At 38.4% G+C, this 16455-nt stretch overlaps 1 protein-coding gene across 4 annotated transcripts in view; it reads right to left on the bottom strand.

Moving 5' to 3' along the window:
- Nucleotides 1-16455, bottom strand: part of PBLD (phenazine biosynthesis like protein domain containing) — a 46799-nt gene that overhangs the window by 22964 nt on the left and 7380 nt on the right. For all 4 annotated transcript variants that reach the window (XR_008664384.1, XM_055325519.1, XM_055325516.1 and 1 more), the window contains exon 2: nt 3251-3373. Coding sequence is in view for 3 of the 4 variants with exons in the window: in XM_055325519.1 (XP_055181494.1) it covers nt 3251-3334 (84 nt within the window). In the remaining variant the exon portion in view is untranslated. The remainder of the gene's footprint in view (nt 1-3250; nt 3374-16455) is intronic.

Raw genomic sequence — 16455 nt, 5'->3', positions numbered from 1 at the left:
AGAACTCTTTTTTTTTTCAAGTATTCAAATAGCTCAAAGTGCAAATGCCTTGTCTTTAAGTCTGTCCACGAAGATTTTTTTGTGATTTGTCTCATTTCAAATTTTTAAATAATTTTAAACAAAACAAAAAGGAATATTCCTTTGAAGCCCTTCACTTAAAATCTGAAGTATTTTCTCCTCTGTAAAATCCAACATTGTTCTGTTTTCTGAGTCCATATTGTACCCGGTACCATTAGATCTTTTAGCCTCAGTGGTAACTACTAAGTGATGATCAGGTTTCGATGCCTGTTTCTCTCCCTAGACTTTGAGCACCTAAAGGCAGGCAAATTTACTAATCTTTGTACTTCCTATCCCTACCCCCAAAGCCTGGGTTGTGGTAGATGTCAATAAATATTTGTAGAATATGGCAATGACAAGCTAAACACCTACTAAACTGTGGGAACATGATAAGGTTAGCGCTTTTTTTGTCTCTGATATTTTCCTAAGTTTACTTGCATTCTCTCTAGGTGTTTCAGGTGTCCACTGTGTCCAACCATGGGTAAAGGAATCCAATGGCATAAACCACAATTTGTACCTACTCGAGAATTTTTATTGATTATGAATTGGGAAAAATGCCAAATTAGCCTCCAGGAGAACAGGATTCTCATGTCCACAGAATAGGAAAATAGTAAACTGTTCTTTAGATTATCTATTCAGTTTTCCCTGATAGGCCACCAAATTAGCCTGGTGCCACAGGTCCAAAGCCTGGAAATGAATTGGGAGACTCTACAGAGAGCATCCTTGAATTATGGACTTCCTTATTTTCTTTTTCTTTTTTTTTTCTTTTTCTTTCTTCCATTCTTAGAAGCATATTGCGTTGAACTATGCTAAGTTCCTTGCTTAATTTTGATATCCTAGTTTTCCCAAAAATATAAATAATATAAAATATATTTGAAGAGAGAGAGAAAGGCTCTGGTGTGCAGTGAATGTACTGGAAGTAAAAGGAATAAGCTAAAGAATAATGCTCATTCTTGTCATCTGATGAAAACTGAGTATGTAAATCACTTGCAACTATTTTCAGAACTCTTCAAGAATATTACATGGAGACATGCAACAAATATACTAAGACTCTTGACAAGTAATTTCAGTCATTTCCACAATTCCTTGACATGAAGTTGTTTGCCTAAAGAAAGTTGCTAAAGAAAGTTCATGATTTAGATTGTTTCTAAAGAAAGTTCACAATTTAGAATCTGGTTGTTAATCATTCTCTCACTAATCCTCCCGAACTCTTGTGTTACTTGATAAAGCCTGTTAACTTTATTACTTTCTGCATTTTATGGTTGGAAAATGCCAGCTGCAAGGTTGCATAATGCATGTATTCTTAAGGTGAGATGAGGACTCTTCACCATTTTGTTGCTCTGCTTGAGGAAAAAAAATAAGTGTACCAAGGATTCAACCAACAATGTTCACCCAACTTAGTAAATCCTCAGCCATTCATCATCTTGAGAACACACTAGAATTATTTGGGGAGCTTTAAAAAACAGTCCTACCTGGATCCCACCTCCAGAGATTCTGGCATAAGAATTTTGTTTTATTTTGTTTTAAGATTTTATTTATTTGGGCAGCCCCGGTGGCTTAGCAGTTTAGTGCCGCCTTTGGCCCAGGATGTGATCCTGGAGGCCCGGGATGAAGTCCCACATCAGGCTCCCTTCATGGAGTCTGCTTCTCCCTCTGCCTGTGTCTCTGCCTCTCTCTCTCTCTCTTTCTGTGTGTGTGTCTCATGAATAAATAAATCCTAAAAAAAAAAAAAAGATTTTATTTACTTATTTGACGGAGAGAGAGCAAGAGAGCACAAGCAGGGGGAGTAGCAGAGGGAAGAGAGAGAAGCGGCTCCCCACTGAGGAGGGAGCCCCATGTGGGGCTTGATCCCAGAACCCTGAGCCAAAGCATCAAAACCAGATGCTTAAATGAATGAACCACCCAGGTTCCCCTGACATAGGAATTTTAAAGTCCTTGGGTGGAGCACATAGGTGGCTCAGTAGGTTAAGAGTCTGACTCTTGATTTCAGCTCAGGTCACAGTCTCAGAGTTGTGAGATGGAGCCCCGCATCAGGCTCTGTGCTCAACAGGGAGTCTGCTTGAGATTTTCTCGTTCTCCTTCTGCTCCTCATTCCATTATCTAAAATAAATAAATAAAATCTTTAAAAAAAATAAAGCTCCTTAGGTGATTTTATGTGCAGCTTGAAATTCACTGCACTTGGAAGTCCCCAACACACTTTGCTCAAATAAGTAAAACTTATTTAAATCATCAATTGCGGGCAGTTTAGTGCCTGCCTTCGGCCCAGGGCGTGATCCTGGAGACCCGGGATCGAGTCCCACATGGGGCTCCCTACATGGAACCTGCTTCTCCCTCTGCCTGTGTCTCTGCCTCTCTCTGTGTGTCTCTCATGAATAAATAAATAAAATCTTTAAAATAAAATAAAATAAAATCATCAATTGCTTACTGTATTTCTGGAGTAATTCTCAGATAATCTACTCTTGAACTAAATGCTCTGAGTGCAAGGGCTCCTTGGCTTCTTTCCTAATAGCCAGGTACCAACATAAAGCACCTAAGATCAATAAATATTTAACTATTTTGTTAATACTTATCCTAATCAAAAGCCTTTTTTTTTTAAGTAGGCTCCATGCCCAGCATGAGGCTTGAACTCATGACCCTGAGATCAAAACCTGAGCTGAGATCAAGAGTCTAAGCCACCAAGGTGCCCCTCAAAAGCCATTTTTAAAATAAGACTTTCAGGAAACAGAATTCTCCCTATATTAGAGCTTAATGCCTTCTTTCTACTCCATTACTTAATTCCTTGCAAAATGTTTTTTGCTTGGTCCTGAAAAGAATTTCTAATTATCTGAAATAGGTAAGGTTAAAGATATCCAGCTAAAATATTTTATGTTACTCATCTTCACATTTGGTGCTCACTAAACAAAAACCCGATGGCTAAACAAGAACTCTCTGTATTTTTTTTAATTGGCTCTAGTACTTCCTTACATAAATCATTAATTTTCCAGACTTAAAGCAGCTGGGTGCAAGCATTCTCATCATATAATTTGGTCAAAATCAACTTGCAGACATTAACATTGCTGGTATCATTTGACAAAGACCGCAAACCAAAGACAAACAGGTCTGTTTGGTTGGTTTTGTTTTGTTTTTATAAGAAATACTTTGTTCTACAGGAATCTAAAATTTCAAGTATTGCACTTCAAAACCAAGTACTTACATTTTCTAGGAGGCAAACAGCAGCAGGATTCCCACGAAATGCTTTTGCTGTAAATGCATCTACTATGAAAATAGGGAGCTTCATTTTTCTTGCTCTCAAAATTGCAGGTAGCTTTACTTCTACCTGTTGAAAAAAATCAGGAAGTTAATGTTTTACTTGGTGTACAGAAGCAACTAACAACCCAGGTCAACCAATAACTCTAATATACCTACATTTAAAGATAGGTGATCCCCTAATATTTAAGTCTTTAAATTGAATTTGTTTTAAAATACTGGATGAATACAATATTTTATTTTCAAATTTTGTTTGATTCTTATACTCTATATATACTTAAGAACATAATCATATTCCTTCTTAGAATAGCCAAACTAGCTTCAATTTTGTTTTTAATGAAGTACTTGAAATATCCAGGGGGATACATTGCAGGATTTCTTTTCCTTTGGTGTCTGAGGTTCTTGGTCATGCTGCTTCAAAGAATGAAGAGGTAGACCAGATGAAGAGTGGTAAGCAGCAAAGCAATGTCTATTGAGCAATAGCACAAAGCTCCCAAAAAAGGAGAGGACCCAAAAGTTTGCCACCTGAGTTTCTAAGTCTAGGGTTTTTTTATGGGCTTGCTGCTGGGTTGTTTTAATCTGATTAACCCTCCAGGGGCTTGTCACCCAATCAGGTTTTTGTCATCTACCTATCATGTGAGAAAGAGTGGAGGGCTCCTTCCAGGGTGGTGTAAAATCCTGTTATGGGTGGTTCCCGGGGTGCCTGGGTGGCTCAATTGGTTAACTGTCTGCCTTCAGCTCAGGTCATGATATCAGGGTCCTGCAATAGAATGCCACATGATGGGGCAGGGGAGGGGGTTTGTCTCTGCTCAGTGGGGAGCCTGCTTCTCCCTCTCCCTGCCACTCTACCTACTTACACTCTAATAAATAAATAAAATCTTTTAAAAAAAACCCAAAAACGGTGGTTTCTTCTTAGGGTGGGGGCCCCTTGTCCCTGTCCGCCTTTCTTCTGACTATCCTTCATTAGACATATAGACTCCTATAGTCTCCCAATGAGTATCACTATCCTTTTAAATAATGCATTTTTTTCCAATTATAATAAATATCCCCATTACAAAAAACTTGGAAAATTAAAAAGTAACCCATAATCACAAAACTCAACAATAGCTTTTTTTAAGGCTTAACATAGTAAAGGAGTCTCATGCTTTAACTAATTTTGTGTTATTTTATAAACCTATATACATAGACACTTTTTTGAGCTCCTGATATACATTTGTTAAATAAAGTTTTTCATTATAAGGGAAATCTGTACTTCCCCTCCCTAGAGATAAATTATGTTAACATTCAGGGTGTTTCTTTTGCTTTTCTAGAAAGCATGAGCCTTCTCAGAGCAATGGAGGGATTCGTCACTCCCAAAGTTATAGAACTTTAAAAAAATTCAACAAATTAGGGATGCTTTGTTTAAATTTAAAAGAAGAATAAGAAAAAAAAAAATCCTAACATACATTTCCTGTTCTCAAGAGGATTAAGATAAACAACCTGCCAGCCCCAGCCCTATGGACAGCTCCCAGGCCTAGTTTTCTTTCCTTTTTTTTTTTTTTTTTTTAATATTTATTTATTTAAAGTGCAGAGGGCACTGGAAGAAGGAGAGAAACTGAAGCAGACTCCACACTGAATGCAGAGCCTGCTCTGCCTAGGGCTTGATCCCACAAACCCCAGATCAAGACCTGAGCCAAAACTGCGCCACCCTGGTGCCCCCCCCCTTTTTTTTAATTATGCAAGTGTTTTGCTTAACTTTCTTGCCAAATGCCAGCTTTTTTTTTAATTGAGGTATACTGTACAGAACATAATAGTTTCAACTCAACATAATGATTTGATATTTGTGTATATTATAAAAAGATCATACTAAGTCTAATTAAAACCTGTAACCATGCAGTTACAAAAAAGTTTTTTTCTCATAATGAGAATTGTTAAGATCTACTCTCAGCAATTTTCAAATGTGCACTAACTATAGTTACTAACTAACTATACTGTGCTGTACATTATATTCCCATGACATTTATTTTCTAACTGGAAGGTTATACCTTTTGACCCAGTTCAGTATCTTCAATAAGTCTGTACCTTTTTTTTTTAAGGTTTTATCTATTCATGAGGGACACAGAGAGAGAGACAGAGACATAGGCAGAGGGAGAAGCAGGCTCCCTGTGGGGAGCCCGATGTGGGACTCAATCCCAGGACCCCGGGACCACAACCTGAGCCAAAGGTACATGCTCAACTGCGGCACCACCCAGGCATCCCAGTAAGCCTGAACCTTTCGACCTACAAGCAATAACATTATTAATATTTTAGATATATTTTTTAATCAGAATTTTTACCTTAACAGAATAGCTTGAGTATTTTTGAGGGCACTAAATGCTTCAAAAACATCATTTTAATAGATTTACGATAGACTTTTAGGTAGGCTATAAATTATTTAAGTATTTCCCCTTTGGTGAATATTTAAGTTATTTCTAATTTTTCACTTGTATAGATAATGTAGTGATGAAACTTGTTGAATATCATTTGCATTTCTGATTCTATAATTATAACAGATTCCTAAAAGCAAAATCCCTAGGTCAAAGTATATAGACACCTTAACTCACACATATAAACTTACCTTCAGAAAGAGTATACCAAGTTAGACAGCATATGAAAGTGTTCCACCATTAGTAACATGATAGAATAAAACATATCTTGAGTTTTTATTTGTGTTTCTTGGATTATTCTAACCAGACTGTATAGAGCAGAAAGTCAGAACCTCTTTTTGTTTTTCCTGTGATGATCTCAGTTCCTAGAATAGTGCCTGGCACACAATATTTATTGAATTAATTAAGTACATTTATACACTGAGCATACACCAAAAGTGGACTTTGATATATTGTTGACAAATACTTAGGAGTTCTTAACATAGAATTATCTGCCAGCCAACATTTCTCTTTCAGGGGCATCATTGTTATTGTCAATTACAGTTCATTTATGAAATTACATGGAAATTTTATTATAGAATGTCTTTATTATTTTAGAAAACATAGAAAACAAATTAAAGTTCTGATAATGAAGCATAGTTTTCATCAATTTAATAGAATTAATGCAATTTTAGAAGTCATGCGTGTGCCAAAAGGAGCATATTTTTAACCTCATTGAACTTCAGCCTCATTAGTCCTAGCTGTCAGCTACATCTTCAGTTGGATGAAAAAATATATATTGAAAAGATTTTTCTAATTTTTCCATAGTGATCATGAATTACATGTGAAAGTTTTTTTTTTAAGATTTTACTTATTCATGAGACACACACAGAGGCAGACACAGGCAGAGGGAGAAGCAGGCTCTCTATGCAGGGAGCCTGACGTGGGACTCGATCCTGGGTCTCCAGGATCAGGCCCTGGGCTGAAGGCGGCCGTAAACCACAGAGCCACCCGGGCTGCCCACAAGTTTTTAAAATACAGTGTTTAAATACTCTTCTGAACTTTTCTTAACTAGTTTAAAAGAGGGGATCCCTGGGTGGCTCACTGGTTTGGCGCCTTTCACCCGGGGCATGATCCTGCAGACCTCGGATGGAGCCCCACATCGGGCTCCCTGCGTGGAGCCTGCTTCTCCCTCTGCCTGTGTCTCTGCATCTCTCTGTGTGTCTCTCACGAATAAATAAAATCTAAAAAAAAAAAAAGTTTAAAAGAATAAATTTTGTAACTAAGTTTTATGAGGCTTCTAAAGCATTGGTTCTTAAATGGAAACAGTTTCTTTAAAGGGAAAAGATCTGGGGATCCCTGGGTGGCTCAGCAGTTTAGCGCCTGCCTTTGGCCCAGGGCGCGATCCTGGAGTCCCGGGATAGAGTCCTACGTCAGGCTCCTGGCATGGAGCCTGCTTCTCCCTCCTCTTGTGTCTCTGCCCCCCCCCTCTCTCTCTATATATATATATATCATAAATCAATCAATCAATCTTTAAAAAAAAATAAAGGGAAAAGATTCTTAAAGGCTAATAGCCAGTATCATTTGCCTATTTAACACCACTTCCCTCAGTCCCACCCATCCTCTACCCACAACACACTAGTACTTTACTTTTCCTAAAAGAACTCTGATTTTGTTTGGAGAGGCAATATGCCCAGCCCCATCAAAGAATCATATATATGTACGTATGAATGTATATGTATGTATAGAGACAGCCACCTTTTGTGTCCTCATGTGACAGAAAGGAGAGCAAGCTCACTTCTTATAGGAGCACTAATCCCATCATGAGGGCCCCACCCTCATAACCTCATCTAAACCTAATTACATCCCAAAGGCTTACATTTCCAAATACCATCACAGTTGGGGTTACAACCCTAACTTATGAATTGGGGGTAGGAGGGGTGGGGTTGGGTAGGGGACACAATTCAGTCTGTAGCACCATTCCTGCCAACACCTTGATTTTAGCCCAGTGTAATCCATTTTGAACTTTTGAACACCAGAACTATAAAATAATAAATTTGTGTTGTTGTTAGCCACTACACTTGTGGTAATTTGTTATAGCAGCAATAGGAATTAATACAGTCTAATATCCTGTTCTACAAAATTCTAAGAATAACAACGGTCAATACTTACTGAGCATTTATTATGTGCTAGACATGGTTCTAAGAGCATTTAATTCTCAGAGCACTCCCATAAGATAAATACTATAATTCCCATCTCCCATCTTACAGATAAATATATGGAAGCTCAAAAAGTTTAAGTATGATGGTATTTGGAGATATATATCACATCTTCCTTATCCATTCATCTATCAATGGGCACTTGGGCTGCTTTCATAATTTGGCTATTGTAAATAATGCTACAATAAACATTGAGGTGCAGATATCCTTTCCAACTAGTGTTTTCTTATTCTTTAGGTAAGTATCCAGTAGTAGAATTACTAAATATATATGGTAGTTTTTTTTTTTATTTTTTGAAGAATCTTCATACTGTCTTTCAGGGTGGCTGCACCAGTTTACATTCCCACCAAGGGTGCATGAGGGTTCCTTTTTCTCCACAACCTTGCCAAAACTTGTTTCTTGTGTTGTTGATTTTAGCCATTCTGACACACGTGAGGTGATATCTCATTGTGGTTTTGATTTGTACTTCCCTGATGATGAGTGATGTTGCACATTTTTTCATGCATCTATTGGCCATCTGTGTCTTCTTTGGAGAAATATTTGTGCATGTTTTCTGCTCACTCTTTAGCTGGATTATTTGGTTTTTTGGTATTGAGTTGTACAAGTTCTTTGTATGTTTTGGATACTAACCTTTTATTGGATATGTCATATGCAAATATCTTCTCCCATTCAGTAGATTGTCTTTTATTTCGTTTCCTTCACTGTACAGAAGCTTTTTATTTTGATGTAGTTCCAATAGTTTATTTTTGCTTCTATTTCCCTTGTTTCAGGAGATATACCTAGAAAAATGTTGCTATGACTAAGGTTAGAGAAATTACTGCCTGTGCTCTCTTCAAGGATTTTCACAGTGTTAGGTCTCACACTTAGGTCCTTAATCCATGTTGAGTTTATTTTTGTGTATGGTGTAAAAGAGTGATCCAGTTTCATTCTTTTGTATGTAGCTGTCTAGTTTTCCCAACACCATTTGTTAAAAAGACTGTTTTTTTCCTACACATATTCTTGCCTCCTTTGTCAAAGAATGATTATCATGTAATCGTGGGTTTACTTCTGGGGTCCCTTTTCTGTTTCATTAATCAATCTTATGTGTCTATTTTTGTGCCAGTTATACATTTTGATTACTACAGCTCTGTAATATAACTTGAAATTGGGAATTGTGGTACCTCTAAATTTGTTCTTTTTCAAGATTGTTTTTTGTCTATTCAGGGTCTTTTGTGGTTCCATAAAAATTTTAGGATCATGGGACGCCTGGGTGGCTCAGTGGTTGAGCATCTGCCTTCGCCTGCAGTCCTGGGATTGAGTCCTGTATCGGGCTCCCTGTATGGAGTCTGCTTCTCCCTCTGCCTCTGTCTTTGCCTCTGTGCCTCTCATGAATAAATAAAATCTTAAAAAAAAATTAGGATCATTTGTTCTAGCTCAGTGAAAAATGCTGTTGGTATTTTGACAGGGATTGCATTAAATCTGTAGATTGTTTTGGGTACTACAGATATTTTAACAATATTGGTCCTTATAACCCATGAGCATGGAATATCTTTCCATTTGCTCGTGTGGTCTTCAATTTTTAAGCTTTATTTATTTATTTGAGTGAGAGAAAGAGTACAAGTGTGAGGAACAGAGAGAGAAGGAGAGAGAATCTCAAGCAGACTCTTCACTGAGCAGGGACCCCAATTTGGGGCTCAATTCCATGACCCCAAGATTAATACCTAAGCTGAAACCAAGAGACTGATGCTCAACTGACTGGACACCCAGACGACCCAAGGAATTTTTGTTTGTTTAATCAATTGATATCCTGTTAGTACTCTATGGTGACAGATTATGCTTAAGGTAGAGCTCACAATAATTTATTTTTCAAAAATTACTTTATATTTCCATAGGGTGTATAGGTGGCTTGGTCAGTTAAGCGTCTGCCTACTCAAAAAAAAAAAAAAAAAAAGCGTCTGCCTTCAGCTCAGGTCATGATCTCAGGGTCCTGGGATTGAGCCCTGTGTTGGGTTCCCTGCTCTCTGAGGAGTCTGCTTCTCCCTCTCTCTCTGCTGCTCCCCCACCCCTGCTCCTGCTCTCTTTCAAATAAATGAATAAAATCTTTTAAAAAATTACTTTGTATTTCTTAAATACCAAGCACATTCTAGACTTCGGAGATAAAATGACAAGTCACTCCCTTTCAAATAATTCTCAACTAGTGGGAAAACCAACATAAAAATAATAAATATGAAAGTAATATATAGCTGAAATGCTTAGGAAGACAGTAAGAGAGCAATAACTCTGCCCAGGGGATAGTCAGAGGGAGCTCCAGAGCTGAAATGACATTTGAGTTGGTCCAAGTACACAAAAAAAGTGTTTGGCATTTCCAGAAGGTGGAAACAGGCATCTTAGGCATAGTGCATGGACAGTTGACAAGGTAAATTGGATACAGAAATAGAGGGGGGAGGAGGATAGGAGAGAGTAAAGATGAGGCTTTAAAGATCTCCTGGAGCCAATGTCTACAATTTGGTCTTCATCTCTGTAGATTCAGGAATCCAAAGTTCACTTCAACAGTGACTGTGTGTGAGGCTCCAATGCTAAGTACCCAGGAAGAGGAGAGAGCCTCATGAGTGAGTTATACCCCTCTATTCCAAGGTTCTAATTTTCATTTCTGAAGATGTCTTTCTTTTCCCTTCCCTCCCCTTTAAAATTAATTTTTATTTCATTTCTTTTTTTTTTAAAGATTTTATTTATTTATTCATGAGAGACACACACACAGAGAGAGGCAGAGACACAGGCCAAGAGAGAAGCAGGCTCCACACAGGGAGCCTGATGTGGGACTCGATCCCGAGACTCCAGGATCACACCATGGGCCAAAGGCAGGCACTAAAGCGCTGAGCCACCCAGGGATCCCTTGATTTCATTTCTGTAAGGAAAAAGCAGCATAACCTCCCATTAAAACAGTGAGAGAAAAATTGAGACAGGTAAAGTTTAAGCAGCTTGCTTTTCTTTACCTAGTAAGTGGGTCTGCACAAATTCTGGCATCCTGGTTAACCTAATGGCTGCTCCTGATGTGCAGGTATCAGGCAGGATGTTTTTCAAATGACCAAAATAATTTAAAATTTTCTTAGTATTTATTTGAGAGACAGAGCAAGCGAGTAGGAGTAGGGGCAGAGGAGTGGAGGGAGAAGCATAGTCTCCACTGAGCAGGGAGCCCAATGTGGGGCTTGATCCCAGGACCCTGGGATCATGACCTGAACCGAAGGCAGATACTTAACCAAGACTGAGCCACCCAGGCACCCTTCTTCTTTAGTTTTACTCACATTCCATTTGGGCCCCTAGAGTGGTTTTATATGCCCTTCAATAATGTTAAACCATTACAGGATTTCTTCTCCTTTGGTGCCCACAGTTCTTGGTCATGATTCAAAAAAAGAAGAGGTAGACCAGAGAGAGATTGGTAGGCAGCAAAGCAAAGTTTATTGAGCAATTTGTTGAGCTATATAGCACAGAGCTCCCAAAGAAGGAGGAGACCCAAGAGGGTTGCCACTGAAATTTCTAAGTCTAGAAGTTTCTATGGGGTTGCTGGCAGACTGTTTAATCTGATTAACCCTCCAAGAGCCTGTCACCCAATCAGGTTTTTGTCATCTATCTATCACATGGGAAAAGGCAGAGTGTTCCTTCCAGGATGGTGTAAAATCCTTTTAAGGGTGGTATCCTTTTAGGGAGGGGGGGCCCCTGGTCTCTGCCTGCCTTTCTTCCAACTCTCCTTCATTAAAACAAATATGCTAGGGGAGGGGTGTGGGGAGATGAAGTGAAATGTGATGGACAGGGGCAGCCCGGGTGGCTCAGCAGTTTAGCGCTGCCTTCAGCCCAGGTCCAGATCCTGGAGACCCGGGATCGAGTCCCACGTCGGGCTCCCTGCATGGAGCCTGCTTCTCCCTCTGCCATGTCTCTGCCTCTCTCTCTCTCCCTCTGTGTGTCTGTCATGAATAAATAAATAAAATCTTAAAAAAAAAAAAAAGAAAGAAAGAAAAGAAAAAGAAAAGGTGATGGACATTAAGGAGAGCACATGATGGGGGCAGCCCAGGTGGTTCAGTGGTTTCACGCAGCCTTCAGCCCGGGGCATGATCCTGGAGACCTGGGATCGGGTCCCACGTCGGGCTCCCTGCATGGAGCCTACTTCTCCCTCTGCCTATGTCTCTGACTCTCTCTCTATCTCTCTCTCTCTCTCTGTGTCTCTCATGGATGAATGAATGGAATCCTAAAAAAAAAAAAAAAAGGAAAGCACATGATGTAATGAGCACTGTAATGAATCACTGACCTCCACCTCTGAAACAAATACATTATATGTTAATTGAATTTCAATAATAATAAAAACAATTATTAAAAGATATACTTTTATAGAACTTATTAAAGCTTTATGGTTGTGTCCTTAAAATAAATAAAGAAAACAAATAATGCTGTTTCAATAAAAATCAATCACCCCCAGAGGGTACAAGTTCATAAATCTAAATTTATGATTTCTCAACTATACTTGTATCTCTTTTTAAAACTTTTTAAAGTTAGGGGCACCTGGGTGGCTCAGTGGTTGAGCATTTGCCTTCGGCTCAGGTCGTGATCCTGCAGTCTTGGGATCGAGTCCTACATCAGACTCCTCGCAGGGAGCCTGCTTCTCCCTCTGCCTATGTCTCTGTCTCTCTCTCTGTGTCTCTCATGAATAAATAAAATCTTTTAAAAATAAAAAATAAAACTTTTTATAGTTTTTAATAATCAATTTAGTATATGAATATAATCTTCTTATAAACAATAAGATGGTACAGAAAAAAACAAAAATCCCATTTGACAATTCCCTGTCCCACTACCTTCCCCAGAGGTCTATCATGTTTATTTTTGAGAAAAATAGATACTTTACTGAATTCTAATCTACCATGTAAATGTAGAGAAATCATAAGCCTCCCTTGTTCAAATAGCTTAGTCATTAACCTGCTCATGGGTGTGCTTGGGAACACTAATACTTATTCGTCCTTATTTTTATATATATATATATTTTTTTCAATTTTTATTTATTTATGAGAGTCACACAGAGAGAGAGAGAGAGAGGCAGAGACATAGCAGAGGGAGGAGCTGGCTCCATGCACCGGGAGCCCGACATGGGACTTGATCCCGGGTCTCCAGGATCGCGCCCTGGGCCAAAGGCAGGCGCTAAACCGCTGCACCACCCAGGGATCCCCTTATTTGTCCTTCTATAATACTTAGTTTATGGGTCTCCTGTGGCTAGAGACAACAGAAAGTTGATTCATGTTATATCCTGTTTGCACGAAAGAACTTACTTAGCTTTTGCTTATAACTGCTGCCTCAAAATTAGGCTATCCATTAGTAAATACCAGTTTAGTTTCTTGAAAATGTAAACACTTAAAACCAGAGTACTGGCATTCAATGTGTACATCAACACTGTCTACTTTACTAGCTGGTAGGAAGAAAATAACTATAAAAAAGAATTACATTTGGGGTACCTGGGTAGCTTAGTCAGTTAAGCATCTGCCTTTGGTTCAGGTCATGATCCCAGAGTCTTGGATCAAACTCCACATCAGGCTCCCTGGTCAATGGGGAACTTGCTTCTCTCTCTCCCTCTTGCCTGCTGCTCCCCCTGCTTGTCCTTGCTCTCTCCCTCTCTCTCTGTGTCAAATAAATAGACAAAATCTTTTTTTAAAAATACTATTTTAAGTAAAATGTTTTACATCAGAATTTGGAAGAAATAGCTTCTTGGCCTCTTGGCTAAGATCTAAGTGCAAAATTTGGAAGAAAAGGGACGCCTGGGTGGTTCACTGTTTGAGGGAGTGTCTGCCTTTGGCTCAGGGTGTGATCCTGGGTCCCAAGATTGAGTCCCAAATTGGCTTCCCATGGGAAGCCTGTTTCTCCCTCTGCCTATGTCTCTGACTTTCTCTGTGTCTCTTATGAATAAATAAAATCTTTTAAAAAAATTTTGGAATAAAATTTATGTTTAAATTAGTTTCATCTAGCTATATATGGCACTCTACTACTTTGTGTTTACTTTTGTGCATTTTCCCAGACTCAATAGACCTCTGGAACACTGCCTTTGTTAAAATGTTAGCCTGATTTTGTTAAAAGAATAGCCTGGTTTTGATTTCATCAACTATTTTTATGTTCAAACACCCACTGTTTGAAATTTCTACATTTCTGTTGGTTTATGGCTCTCATCATCATGACTATTGACCAAATTTTTATTTCTATTGTTTTTTAAATTATTTTAGAGACAGAAACAGTATGAGAGGGGCAAAGAGCAGAAGAAAAGGGAGAGAAAAAAATCTCAAGCAGACTCCCTGCTGAGCATGGAGCCCAACACAATGCTCATTCTCACAACTCTGAGATCATGACCTGAGCCAAAACCAAGAGTACAATGTTCAACTGACTGAGCCACCCAGGTGCCCTATCAACCAATTTGTTTTAAATATTTTACGTTTTTATTTGTGAGAGAGAGAACACGAAGAGGGGAGTATCAGAGGGAGAAGCAGACTCCCCACAGAGCAGGGAGCCCAATGTGCGGCTCGATCCTGGGATTATAGGATCATGACCTGAACGAAGGCAAATGCTTAAACTGATTGAGCCACCCAGGTGCCCTCTATCAAATAATTTTTTAAAAAATACTTTGACTACTTGAAAATAAGACCCACATTCTTGGGGTGCCTGGGTGGCGCAGTCAGTTGAGCATCTGCCTTTGGCTCAAGTCGTGATCCTGGGGTCCTGAGTTTGAGCCCTGCATGGGGCTCCCTGCTCAGCAGGGAGTCTGCTTCTCTCTCTCCCTCTCCCTCTGCCCCTGCTTGTGCACTCGCTCTCTCTCTGCCAAATAAATAAATAAAATCTTTAAAAAAAAAGAGAGACCCACATTCCTGCCTCCAAAGAAGTTCAAGGAGTTAGAATGAACTACAGAAAATAGATTATAAACGGATGTTATGATTCTAAGTAATAAAAACATGATTCAGTACTTTGTTTGCAGTAGTAAAACTCTCACATATGCCAAAAATTGCTTTGGCTCTTTCTATTGTTCTATAAAGAAGCTATATTTGACGATCCAACTATATTACATATTTATATTTTGAATTCTGAATTTATTTTTGAATTCTGAATTTATATTTTAGTTTCATAAGATTCATCAATCTCTTTGTAAAGCACGGGTGAAATTTTGGTCTATCTTGAAATTAATGGGTAAAAGTGAGTCTACAGAGTCTTTAGAGAAAAATAGTCTCTCTATATACACATACTATTGGGGTTTAACTTTTAGCAATGGTGGGAAGTAGTGGGTTTTTAAATGTTATGGATTTTATTACAACCTCTTGAATAAGTAAACAAAATAATAACTCTTAAAACTGTGTAGCCTTCCTATTTATATATACCCTTCTGTTCTTTTTATGTATGCTTACAAATGCATGCTTACATTCAATCCCAGGTTTTGGCACCAATCAAATAAATGCATGCTTTCAAGAAATATACACATATTCTTTATATATAGTTGTATATATGATATATAGGTAATATGCAAATTCATATACAGACATAAAATATGTAGTTAACACAAAAGAAAGCAGTAATGGTGGAGCAGAGAAACAAAAAGACATATGAAGAAAATAAATAGGAAATGGCAGAATTAAACCCTACTTAATCAGCAGTTATATCAAATGTAAATGGAATATACTCTCTAATCAAAAGGCAGAGATCTAGGGATCTCTGGGTGGCTCAGCAGTTTAGCGCCACCTTCGGCCCAGGGTGTGATCCTGGAGTCCTGGGATCAAGTCCCACATCAGGCTCCCTGTATGGAGCCTGCTTCTCCCTCTGCCTGTGTCTCTGCCTCTCTCTTTGTGTCTCTCATGAATAAATAAATAAAATCTTTAAAAAAAAAAAAAGGCAGGGATCAGCAGAATTTTTTTTAATGATCTAACTATGCATAATAGAGCTGAAGTGACCATACTAAGACAAAACAGACATTAAAGACAAAAGTTGTTATTAGAGACAAAGAGAGACATTTTATAATGATAAAAGGATCAATTCATTAGGAATATATAATAATTATAAACATATATGCACCTAACAACAAAACCCCAAAACACCTGAAGCAAAAACTGGCAGAATTGGAGGAATAGATAACTTAGTAATAATAGTTGGAGATTTCAAGCCTACTTTCAGTAACAGAACAACTAGACTGAAGATCAGGAAAGAAGACTTTAATAACACTATAAACCAACTAGACCTAACAGACATCTATACAGCATCTCCCAACAACAGTGAACAACACATTTTTCTCAAATACACATGGAACATTCTCCAAAATAGATTATATGTTAGATCATAAAACAAGTCTCTGTTTGGGATGCCTGGGTGGCTTAGTGGTTGGACCTCTGCTTTTGGCTCAGGTCATGATCCCAGGGTGCTCATATCATGACCCGTATCTCTTCTCAGTGAGAAGCCTGCTTCTTTCCCCCCTGTCCCTATCCCCCTGCTTGTGCTCTCTTGCTCTGCACTCTATCTCAAATAAATAAAATCTTTTTTTTTTTAATAAAATCTTTTTTTTAAAAAAA

This window comes from Nyctereutes procyonoides, unplaced genomic scaffold (assembly GCF_905146905.1).
Source record: "Nyctereutes procyonoides isolate TBG_1078 unplaced genomic scaffold, NYPRO_anot_genome, whole genome shotgun sequence".
NCBI lineage: Eukaryota > Metazoa > Chordata > Mammalia > Carnivora > Canidae > Nyctereutes > Nyctereutes procyonoides.
Note: the sequence above shows the minus strand (reverse complement) of the source record. Positions and strands in the feature narration are given on the sequence as shown.